We start from the raw sequence: 12732 nt of genomic DNA on the forward strand, positions 1-12732 counted from the left end.
TCTGCATAAAAAAGCCAACATTTCACCTGTCTGCTGGCTAGCTGGAGCTCCAGCTATGTTGAAAGGCTGGGCAACACCTGTAAAGGAAAGCATTATTCAGCTAAGCAGCCCTCAAATTTCATACTCTCAGCAAATGTCACCGCACCAATGAAATGCACTTCAAGTGGCACTCCGCTACACAAGAGGGCTATATACTACTTAGCCCTGTACTAAGGTATACAAGGAAAAGCTGAACTCTTGCTGTAAATGCATATAACGTGAATCAATAAGACCAACAGAAAAGGACAAAGTTGAGACCTACCAACTTGAGCTGTGGTGGTGGCTGGTTGTGTTCCAAAGGAAAATGGCTGGGAGAAAGCTGTACAAGGAAAATAGTAAATAATATAAGCATCAATCAAGATTCCTCCTTGCCATCTGAATTTTGGACCCCATTCCAGAGGTCACCTTTGACAGATGGTTTCTGCCCTAGTGCACTGCAAACTATGGTGAAAATTACTTGACAAAGTATTTCTCAGCTGTGAAATTTCTTATTCATTTGCCCTGAGCACTGGAAACACTGGTGTAATTGGAAGCAATATAGCAAATGTGTGCTGGCAGAAATCTGAACCGAAAAATATACCTTCACTTGCAATTGTTAAACAATGTAGCTGCTTCATAGAATGTTCATGACGTAAGTTTTCAATATTTTTCACTTTAATACTGTCACAATACATCTTCTAGATACAGTGGACCGATAATGAGTTACGCAGAATCTAGCTCGTCAGTACAGATTTAACTTTTCAAATCCAGTAGACTTTTATCCTAGTTTAGTGCTCAAAGCAATTTAGTTTATATTGGAAATTATTTTTTACACATGAACTGATTTTAATGCAAAAGCATTAGTAGTCCCATTACGAGAAAAGCCAATGGCATTTCTGTGTGTATTTGCAGGTGGTACAGAAAATCCCAGCAATGGCAAGAAAAACTGGGTGACCTCATCAAGTGGCCGTATGATGCATACAGCAAGCAGAGCACTGCCACTTCAGACAATCCTATACATATTGTTTCTCTACACATACTCGCCACTGCCTGACCTCCATGTGGCCCCAGTTTTCCCGACATTCATACCAAAACTGTGACATACAGTATTCTGGGTGGTGTCATATGATTTCTCGTTGCATATAGCTTACATGTGCTAGCCTATATCGAGGCTAGCTTGCGATGGGGATTTGAACTGACAGCATAAGCAACTTCAATCGCATGCCTTCCCAGACTTTCTACTTGGTTTGGTTTTGTTGGGGTTTAACGTCCCAAAGCGACTGAGGCTATGAGAGACGCCGTAGTGAAGGGCTCCGGAAATTTCGACCACCTGGGGTTCTTTCCGGAGCCCTTCACTACGGCGTCTCTCATAGCCTCAGTCGCTTTGGGACGTTAAACCCCAACAAAACCAAACCAAGTAGAAAGTCTGGGAAGGCATGCGATTGAAGTTGCTTATGCTGTCAGTTCAAATCCCCGTCGCAAGCTAGCCTCGATATAGGCAAGCACATGTAAGCTATTTTACTCAAAATTCAGCTACCTGTGGTGTGTACACCAAGGATACTGACCTTTTTCTGTTAAAACTGCCTGAACAATCGAGATGTCTGAGTTTTTGGCATCCATAAAATATGCTCACGACTCAAAGTCATTCCATTTTTATGGCAACTGACTGCACATCCTGCCTGCTAAGGGTGCTTTCGCTACCCATGCAGTCCAGAGTGATAACGTATGTAGGCTCCGATGTGAAGCACACTGAACGACATTGCTCGCTTGACACGACAAAGGCACACCCACCTGTTGTCGTTGCAGGGGTCTGCGCTGCGGCACCAAATGAGAATGGCTGCGGTTGTGCAGCAGCTGCAGAAGGAAAACAAGGTCCAATGTTGAAAAGTCAAGCAACAAATAGAACGAAAAGCTCACAGAGCAAAAAATCTGTGCGCTCACCAGGCTGGGTGGCTGCACCACCAAAAGAGAAAGGTTGAGCCACCGCTTGAATGAGAAGGAACAGAAAGCAATCTCAACACATAGGCACACATGCTTTACACATAGAGGCTAAAATCAAGCATGACGGCGACTCTGTGCCAGCATCTTCGTCTAATGCACAACAGAAAACTCATTTCACAACTGATGTGCTACATGAGACAAGGCCTGCTGCCTAAATTTAAGTGACATACAGAAGCCTTGGTTGCTAATAGGATTTCAGTTTTCAGCTGGCCTTCCAAGATAAATAACAAAAATTGTGAACAGTCCCAATAGCATCAACATTTTGCGCATTCACTAACCACTCAGCATAGATAACAATTTAGGATGCGAGAAACCCAGGAGAGTCAAGACTGAAAAGCACTTAGAGGGAAAATAAATTCAGGATGAGAAATAGTCCACTCCTGCAGACATGGATGTTCTGTATTATGTGCATCCGCTATTTAATGTAGGAAAATAAATGATAAGTAGCTGTCACAGCAGCAATATTTAGAATTTCCTGAATTTTGACAAGCACCACTGTTATCTGTTTTGCAGTAAATTCATTCCCTTCACAGCAAACAATGTATCATTACCAATGCGATATTTTAATGCTACTGCCTGCTTAGCATCTCTGGAGTTCATTTCTGTCAATGAAAGTTTGTCAAGTCACAATAAAATGAACATAGTCTGGCTTCCAGAAAATCTCAGTACAAAGAAACACGGGGTGTCCCACTTGAAAATAGTAGCTATGTAAGCAGTCATTCTGAAACAACAAGGGAGGTTCAAATAAAATGACACAGGGATATTTTCTGCCTCCATGGATAGGACTGAGAAACCATTGCTGAAAGTGGCTTGCCTGCTTCGTGGAACACAACTGAACCTAACACTACGAAGATGGCAGCCAGATAGTGAGGGTGACTGGCTTAACTTCTGAGTGAGATGTTCTTCCACAAATCCTCTAGTGTATGTGGGCTGTTCACATACACATTCTTAAGTCTTTGAAATAAACACATGCTCCTGCACAGTATACTGAGAGCGTTAAGGAGTTAAACACTTGCACTTGCTCAGACAAGTACTCATTCCAAACAAGTATTCACTTCAGAAAGCACAGTAGGCAGCATCATACCATTCCTGTGAGCTATCTCGCCACTGTTTATCATTACAGTATTGCCTTATCTTTCCTCCTCTCTAATTACAAAAACCCAGCCTTGAGATGTCAATGTACTGCTCTGATTTTTACAAAATAAGGCAAAAAAAATTGTGACTACACTCTACTGGGACACACAGTAAATGAAAGACATCACATTGGGTCAGTTTAGTACCTTAAAGACCCACTGAAGGGGGAGCATTGCACAAGGGGCGCACCACATACATATAAATTTCCATTACCTGTGGGAGCCACAGCAGCCGTTGGAGTCCCAAACGAAAATGTCTGAGAACCTGAACAGAAGTATAATTGCACGTGTTTAATAATGAAAATCTCCTGAGGACCTGATTGCAAAGAACGAGAAAAGAAAAAGGATACGAAAGGTGAAGATCACTCACCAGGAGTAGCAGCTGGGGCTCCAAATGCTGGCTGAGCACCTGCAGTGGTCATCGACTGGGTACTGCATTTGCAAAAATGGATTGTATTTAGTTATTCCTCATTTATATTCTGCAAGTGACATATTTAGTATTAAAGGAATGGTACCGACATCAGCTATAATCTCCAAAATGCATATTTTAAAAGCTATTTGGCATTAAAAGTACAAAACCTGCATATAGAAGAGTTAAATGCATAAGCTACACTCTTGCAAAACTTAAGTAGGATTCCTGCAGCATAAATGAATCACATTTGTCGTACAGAACAAAATACTCGTTCCATAATAAAATTGAATGATGAGATAGAAACTCGTATTTGTACAAACCTTTAAGTAGACATTTAAAGCAAAGACAAGTGATTAAACTGTAAACAAAACCTCATGACAGCCGCCGCGGTGGCTCAGTGGCTATGGTGCTCGGCTGCTGGCCCGAAAGACGCGGGTTCGATCCCGGCCGCGGCGGCTGAATTTCTTTGGAGGAGAAATTTGAGGCCCGTGTACTGTGCGATGTCAGTGCACGTTAAAGAACCCCAGGTGGTCGAAATTTCCGGAGCCCTCCACTACGGCGCCTCTCATAGCCTTAGTCGCTTTGGGACGTTAAACCCCATAAACCAAACCAAACCAAAACCTCATGACAGTGGTGACACGCTGGTTGCATTTCATTCGTTAAAAGAGCCCCTATCTCAATACAAAAAATCAAAGGCCACCCTCAAGCACTCCCTCGTCGAAGTTTCACGGTGTTAGCTGCCACCAAGTGCCCAAAGCCATGCAGCCGACCCGGTGCACGCGAAAAGTAATCGAAGAGCGCCGTTTGGAGAAGCGCCACGTGCAGGAGCGTGGAGCACAGTTCATTATATCAAACGACTGGCAGAATTGCAATTCGATAAGCTGCATGACTTTCTGGTACTTTTACACAAGTTTTTCAAGGACTTTGTTTAGGCAAAAATTATTTTTAAATTTTCCAGTTTCATAGCTTCACTAGGGGGCAATTTCTACAGAAAGCTTCTAGTGCGTGCCGTCATGAGCTGCACACTCATCGGTATTCACTCTGTGTTTACTGAAAGAAACTTTCACACTTGTTTACAGTCATTTCAGACAAAGCGAGAGGTTTTTTGACAGTATCCCTGATGTCATACTTCTATTGTCTGCTGGGACATACTTTTGTTGAAACCCGTGCTGGCTTCCTGGTTTTTCCAATTATTTTCTTCGCTATTAACAAAAACAACTCACCGGAACTAAGACAGAAGCATCCAAGAAATATGAAGTGATAGTAAACTCAAAATTTTTGAAAACCCTCCAGGGCTTCATCTCATAGGTCTACACTGAGCCTGAACAACTGGCATTTAGTCCAACTGAGCAGTTCAGTTGAATCTCCTTGTATAAATATGCCCAACAGAAGGCAGTGTCCCACCAGCACCATAACTACACGCTTTGCTGGACTGAAGCACAGTCAACAGTGGCTCATCTCGACACTGCAAGTATCGAGCAGATGCTATATCTACTGTTCAGAAGATCCTGGTAAGATGATGACACCGTGTAGTGGCCACATACTACACCAATGTAGCCAACTTCTGTTCTGGTGAGGGAGTAAGCATTTGTTGTTTACTGAATTAGCCTTCCTGGTACAGCTGTACCTTGACTTGGACAGCCTTACTGGTTCAGATGCTTCACCTATACACCATCAATACAGATTTGAATACTTCAATTACAAGACCAATAGCAGCTCATCGTGGGACACTAAGGCACCATGAACAAACTGGCCGGATAGGCACAGAAGAAGGGCTTTATAGTATAATAACAATCACAATACCATTCTGCTGGAGGATGTTTATCAGGATGTTTATCAGTTTCACAAGACAGGATTTACTAAATTTTGCTCTCTAGAGCAAATAATTTAGCTCAAAAACCCAGAAAATCACAAGAGCTCACTGGCAGGCAGTAACTCTTCTTCCCTATAAAACCTTGAAGAGTCCATACTATTGGCACACAAACTTTGTTTAATTTCTTTGTGTTATTTTATTACCACTAACCTGGTCATTTTGATTTGTTTGGCCGTACTTTATTTACTAATCTCGGCTTCTTTTGACGGGTCTGGAACATGCTGCCCTCCATGCTGCCATCACGTTCACTAGCCAAGTGAGACATCAACAATGAACCATATTTTTCTCTCTCTGAAGTGACTCTCCGAGACCTGCAAGCTGTACTCTTGTCACAGATCGCATACAACTCATCTAGAAAATCCAAAAGCCTTACCCACGTTCCTGCAGTGTAGAAGGAAACCACTGCGCAAGCGAAGCCGCCTGATCTGCCCTCAACAAGGGACTTATGCAAACTACTCCCATTTATATGGGTTGATGCAGCTGGTAAGTTTCATATGATAATGCAAGAGCTTAAGCTAGTCTCATGGAACCTTGGCCAGTTTTCAAATGATGCCTTCATTACCTGAATGCTGACCTACAACTGCATCTTCTGCCTAGTCTACCATGATATGAAGCAACTCTGCTATGTTGTGTGGCTCAGCATTGCTTTCGCAAAACATTACTTATTCCACACTGGTTTGGCCGAAAGCACTGCCTGCAGCTGAGAGAACAGAACATCTGCTTAGTGAATGTCCCAGAAAGACAAACGCTGAGCTATGCACTGGACTGCCTTGTTCCTCGCCAATGATAGGGAGCAAAGTACTCGAATGGTAGCCACATCATCGTTGGCCCTGAAAGTTTTGCCAGGAACAGTCCACGGGCTGAGGGCGTCATGCTTGCGCTACAGGTTTCGACTTTGCCAACAGGTCTTTAACTGACATCCTCCATAATCACTTAAAACCTCACTTTCAACTTTACATATTACCTCCCCAAGCCAACATTTGAACCGTCTTCTGGTTAACCTCCCCGTTTCCCCTCTTAATTTGTCTATCTATGCTGTCTATCTATGCGTCTATCTATGCGTCTATTTGTCTATCTATGCGCCATCTATGCTGTGCAGTCGGTCAGTATTCAAGAAATATGCACCCAAATAATACGCACAGAAACATAGACTGTTGCAACGCTAAACGCACACAGCAAAATGCTTCTCTCGGTTAAACCGCTCGCTTATTCGCGCTGGAATTTGACGCAGAGATGGCATACGACAGTCTTGCTTTTTCAATACCAAGTTTAATACCATGTTTGGATAATGCACTTTCCTGACTTCATCAGAATTATACGTCAGGGGATTTCTGAGAGATACGCCACAATGAAGACAACGTTTCTTCACGCCTCTAGCGCCAAAGCACTGTGGTAACTGGACGCCAGAAAAGCATATGTAGAATGAAAAGTGTCATTCACTCCAAGTAGCAATCAATGAGCGAGAAGTATGCACTGCGCTTCACGTGCGAAATAATGCATGAACTTGCCTCTGTCCAAACGTGAATGCCTGCGTCTGCGGCGTGCCGAAAGTAAAACCACCACCCCCAGATGGATTCATGCTGTGACCGTTTCGTAACGCAGCGCAAAGTTCTCAAGCAGCCTCCTGAAGCTCGGCGAGGCTGGGGTTTTGCACAGGACGAAATACTGGCCGCGCGATCTCAAACGTACGAACGCGCGCTGCGCATGCAAGCGCGAGCGAGCTGCAAATATTGCATGATGATGATCATGTCGCGGCACATGGATATAGGAGTATAAACTTCTCCTTTGTATCGAAAAGATCGCGAGCGCCACCTTGTCTTAGATATGTTTGTTTTTAGGCCAATCAGTTTACTGCGAACAGAGCTGTATACACGGTTTTGTCAAACGTTTTTTTGTTCTGGAAATATTGCGGTATACTATATACAAAACACTTCTTGTGTGAAGCACGGTGTGGTTCGTGTGGTTTGGAGCATTTGGAAGGGCGCGTTTTTCGAGCAAGCAGGTAGGTCCTACAATACAATACTGTATTGTCGCACATTTTTGCCCCCCCCCCCCCCCCCCCATTTTTTGGAGCGCAGCTCTTTGGCGCCCGTTTGTGCGTTTCGCGGCGTCACCGTCGCCGTTGTCCGTTGTAACCAACAGTGGGCATCTTCAAGTCGCGCTTCAAGCTGCAAAACCAATGGAGCGGGAGCTTATGCGGGAGAACATCCCGCTCCTCTCGCTCGTAACGCCTCCCACGGCTGTGACAACGTCGCGAAATACTCCATTAGTGCAGCAAGTCGAGCATCATCATCGGCCTGACTACGCCCACTGCCGGGCAAAGGCCTCTCCCACGTCTTTCCAACTAACCCCGACCTTTGCGAGCCGCGGCCACCGCATCCCCGCAAACTTCTTAATCTCATCCGCCCACCTAACTTTCTGCCGCTCTCTGCTACTCTTGCCTTCTCTTGGAATCCACTCCGTTACCCTCAAAGGACCAGCGGTTAACTTGCCTTCGCATTATATGCCCTACCCAAGCCCATTTCTTCCTCTTGATTTCAACTAAGATGTCATTAACCCGCGTTTGTTCCCTCACCCACTCCGCCCTCTTCCGATCTCTTAACGTTACACCTATCATTTTCCTTTCCATAGCTCGCTGTGTTGTTCTTAACTTAAGCTGAACCCTCTTTGTTAGCCTCCACGTTTCTGCCCCATAGGTGAGTACCGGTAGGATACAGCTGTTGTATATTTTTCTCTTCAGGGATATTGGTAAGCTACCATTCATGATCTGAGAGAACCTGCCATATGCGCTCCACCCCATTCTTATTTTTCTAGTTATTTCCCTTTCATGATCCGGATCTGCGGTCACTACCTGCCCTAAGTAGACATATTCTCTTACTACTTCCAGCACCTCGCTACCAATTGCGAACTGCTGTTCCCTTGCTAGGCTGTTGAACATTACTTTGGTTTTCTGCATGTTAATTCTTAGCCCCACCGTTCTGCTCTGCCTGTCTAACTGATTGATCATGCTTTGCAGTTCTTGTCCTGAGTGGCTGAGCAAGGCAATGTCATCAGCGAATCGCAAATTACTCAGGTATTCTCCATTAACTCTTATCCCCAACTGTTCCCATTCCAGTCCCCGGAATACCTCCTGTAAGCAGGCAGTGAAGAGCATTGGCGAGATCGTGTCTCCCTGCCTGACACCTTTCCGTATTGGAATTTTATTGCTGACTTTATGGAGAACTATAGTAGCTGTGCAATCGTTATAAATATCTTCCAATATTTTCACATAACACTCTTCTACACCCTGATTCCGCAATGCCTGCATGACAGCTGAGGTTTCCACTGAGTCAAATGCTTTCTCGTAATCAATGAAGGCTATATACTATAGGGGTTGGTTATATTCTGCGCATTTCTCTATCACCTGATTGATAGTGTGAATGTGATCTATTGTCGAGTATCCTTTACGAAAGCCTGCCTGATCATTTGGTTGACTAAAGTCCCAGGTTGTCCTGACTCTATTAGCGATTACCTTAGTAAATACCTTGTAGGCAACGGACAATAAGCTGATTGGTCTGTAATTCTTCAAGTCCTTGACGTCTCCTTTCTTATGAATTAAAATAATGTTAGCGTTCTTCCAAGCTTCTGGTACTCTCGAGGTCACAAGGCATTGCATATACAGTGTGGTTAGTTTTTGTAGCACAATCTCTCCTCCGTCCTTCAACAAATCTGCTATATCCATCTATTTCTCTGACCACAAAGCTTCCTTCATGACAATCAAGAACTGTTAGCGGTTCGATTCGTGGGGTTTAACGTCCCAAAGCGACTCAGGCTATGAGAGACGCCGTAGTGAAGGGCTCCGGAAATTTCGACCACCTGGGGTTCTTTAACGTGCACTGACATCGCGCAGTACACGGCCTCTAGAATTTCGCCTGGAATGTTTCTTGATGAAGGAAAATGTGTGAAAAATAAGTTGCCTGTATACATACATGTCTGGCTCGAATTATTTGCCTCAATCTAACGAAAAGCTGGAACAGCTGATGAGCTGCGCTTAAATTTCGCATTTTTTTGCCCTCTTTTAATCATCATTTTTGCTGTTATGTCCCTCTTCTCTTCATACATTTGTGAACTGCCATGCTGTTCTGCGCGTGCTCACGCACGGACCATTACATTTGTTTAACCCTGAATAGGTTGCATTTTTCTTACCGCACATGGTATACTTGTGACTCACTGCAGTTCGTTTCTGGTGTTGCATTTGTTGTTAGCCTTGTCTCTTTTTTGTTTGTGTATGTGTGTACGGAGTGCTCGTGTAAGGATTGAGTAGAAACTTGTGATTTTTGCTGGTGCCCCATTTTGTATTCTGTTGTGCTGCCACCATCCTTCTCTGAGTGGCATTTCGTGCAATAGCTTTTTTTTTCTCTTCCTGAGAAGTCTCGTTGACATTCCTGCCCGCCCCCATCCCTACTAGTTTCTTTCGAAATGTTGCCTCCTCCTTGCGCTGGGGTCAAGCTTTTCACGCTTGTCACCAAAATGCGGTAGCGACACCTTGAGGGTCACTCCCCTGTCTTTCTAAAAAAAGCCATAAGGTGGTGGGGAAAGGAATTTCCCTACCCCCATTTTTATTTTCTGTTGTTCGCTCCTTCCGAACACGTGCATCAGCGCTAGGGGATCGCCTTTTCAAGTTGTCACCAGTTCTCTTTTTCTTTTCTCGTCTTTTTCATCCCCCTCAAACTCCTCCCCTCTGAGACACAATTACCACCATGGCATACCACGCAACACTTGGCCTACCGGTGAGAGCTTCCACAGAACGCTTTGTCAGCCTCGACATTATTTCCTACACAAGCTGCTGGCGCGGAAGCCCATCCATCGCCTTGTTCACTATACCATACCGGATACTCACACCAAACGTACGTATAATGGCTTAAGAGCGTTTCAGCTATCTCTCCCAATAACCAAGAGTCATCCAACTACTCCCTTGGTATATGCACCCTCAGCTCATCACTCCAGGAGGCAGGCCCAAGCAGATCTCTCGCGCACATGGGATACCAACCCCCCATTTTATGTGTACGCAGCAGGGCCAAAACAGACTGGAATATGATCATCATGGTCACGAAGCTGGATGGCTAATTAGTCACCGCATGCACATATATATGAGCCCTCCCTGTCCGAAAAAGCCATGGTAGTTTTGGCAGTGGTAACCAACCTAAAAGCCATCATCTTGACAGACTCTCAGTTGGCAGCATGTCGCAATCTCATGCGCTGTAAAATAGGCCCAGTTGGTCTTTAAATCCTCAGCACGACTCCAATTGATATGTCTCTTATGATGTGGACCCTGGGGTGCGTAGCAGGCGATCAACGGCACTATGAAGACGTTCACCATCACGCTCGCAACTTTCTCCCCTTCCGATCGCACCTACGCTGCCCCACTCCGACTTGGACATCATGGAGCGAGGACCTCAGGCTGACCAGGCGTATACGTACTCGGACAACCTCATCAAAGCAGAACACGTAGTACAGATGACTACATATACGAACCCTTACTTATCCTTCCGCTCACAAACTTCATGTGTATGTGGTACCCCTCACTTGACTCCCAATATGTCCTCCATGTGGCGAGCGGGCCACACTCTACCACATGATATTGGCATGCAACACACTCCCACTCTCAAACCGATTCCATACACCCTGCTATAGTGCCTAGAATATACTGGCTAGTGTGCTGAGCGCGAGCGGCGCGGTGGCACCCGAAGTGATGCCTGCCGCGGCGGCCGCATAGCGGCGCTGTGATGCGAGAGGGTGTAGGGTGAGCGCGCGCGTCGGGGCGAGCCGGTTTTTCGCACGCGTCGCGCCGCTGAGGGTTGGAAAGGGCTAACCAAATGTAAGCACACGCGAGCGTAAGTGGTTGATGGAATTCAAGCTAAAAAAAAAAGCACGTTTCACAAAACACACAATTCGGTTTAATAGAATGAATGCAGCATGTTTAATCAAAGCGTAAGGGCGAGTGGGGGTAACGCTTTTTGGCCAACAGAAAGTACGAAAAAGAAATTGCAGTGGCAACAGATAGGCACTGTCAGAGATAGCCAGCAACAGACAGACACTGTGTAGGCTTCACCTACACAAATTAACTTTGAGTGTGATAAAGTAGCACATTTTATACTCGCCACTGCGGCAGGATATCAAACTTCAAGCTTTTGACTATATTAGTACGGAAACAGATAAAACACTACGCTATTATGAATCCATTGTAGCCTATAATTTATATAAATTTTAAAAGTTGCAAGTAAAGAGAACTTGTTGCGATTACGGCTGAACGTGTCCATGCTTTTGGTCCTTTCGCTTAAAGCCTCAAAAACCTTCGTGTTCAGACCAAAGCCACCCTTAAATCGTTGCAGATATTTTTGCAAGCATTTTCGCCCAGGCAAAATCATAATGCTCTACTTCCGAAGGTGCTCGTAGAGCTTTGGGCTCCTCATTAGCAAACATTCCACAATCCAGGCATCATCATAAGGCATGCGTCTCACAGACTTTCGTCTTGCGGCCAGGAAACAAGCTCTCACAGCTAACTGCTGCCTCTTCGGGAGTGACTGTGTTCTTGCCTCGAGTGCTTCTTCGCTCAGTGCATTGTTTTGCTCCTTCATTTGAGTCACATGCTGCTGAGCATTGGCCACGCTTTTCTTTGTCTTTCTCAAAGCACGACAAAAATTCTTGTTTTTTTGTCACTGCAAGGATCTTTCGTCTTTTTTCTTCAGTGCATGCTGTTCTGCGAGAGCTCCCGTAAATATTTGCAGTGCAAGTATGACTCTCCTTCTCCATCGGTGGTCAGCAAGCATTTCTCTGCAAAGTACATACTTCTGTATGAAGTGTGCTTGCCTGCAACAGGAATCATGCCACATCCATTACAAAGGCCACACAGAGCCATTTCTTTGATTAATGTCTCTGCCTCATGGCGGGCTGTAAGCACTCGCTTTTCCTTTTCCCTTCCTCGGAAGTAAATTGGGGCAATTACAGAACCGTGCTCACGCAAGGTTTTCTAAAAGTCACCATTCTTTCGATGAATAGTTTCGAGAAGTCACCAGCTTCGGTCTCGCAACAGGCATAAGTTAAAGCGCCATTTGACGCAGCAGGCAGCTTCAGTCATGTCACCGGAATCAGAATTCCATCGAACGGGTACCGAACATCACTTGGGCACAGACACTGCAGTATCGCTTCGCTATCACACACCGGTCCTGTAGCAATGTCTGTCTGCTCGGAATCGGAACGCTTCTGGAGTTCTCTGATGCGCCTCCACGAGCGACGCAATGAGAGTCAAACCGCGT

The 12732-nt window shown here is 45.1% G+C and overlaps 1 protein-coding gene across 5 annotated transcripts in view; it reads right to left on the reverse strand.

Moving 5' to 3' along the window:
* The window catches only part of LOC149372542 (uncharacterized), a 32510-nt gene extending 25337 nt beyond the window's left edge, over positions 1–7173 (reverse strand). For 3 of the 5 annotated variants that reach the window (XM_089567039.1, XM_089567035.1, XM_089567038.1), the window contains exons 1-7: positions 6946–7173; positions 3523–3584; positions 3367–3417; positions 1960–2004; positions 1810–1872; positions 302–358; positions 27–77 (exon numbers count right to left, since the gene is read on the reverse strand). In XM_089567039.1, coding sequence (XP_089423165.1) covers positions 27–77; positions 302–358; positions 1810–1872; positions 1960–2004; positions 3367–3417; positions 3523–3584; positions 6946–7016 — 400 coding nt within the window. In that variant the 5' untranslated portion in view covers positions 7017–7173. The remainder of the gene's footprint in view (positions 1–26; positions 78–301; positions 359–1809; positions 1873–1959; positions 2005–3366; positions 3418–3522; positions 3585–6945) is intronic. The other 2 variants (XM_089567036.1, XM_089567037.1) reach the window with 2 other exon arrangements.
* Between the last annotated feature and the right edge of the window lie 5559 nt (positions 7174–12732).

Source organism: Amblyomma mixtum, chromosome 1 (assembly GCF_055824585.1).
Source record: "Amblyomma mixtum isolate Tamu chromosome 1, ASM5582458v1, whole genome shotgun sequence".
NCBI lineage: Eukaryota > Metazoa > Arthropoda > Arachnida > Ixodida > Ixodidae > Amblyomma > Amblyomma mixtum.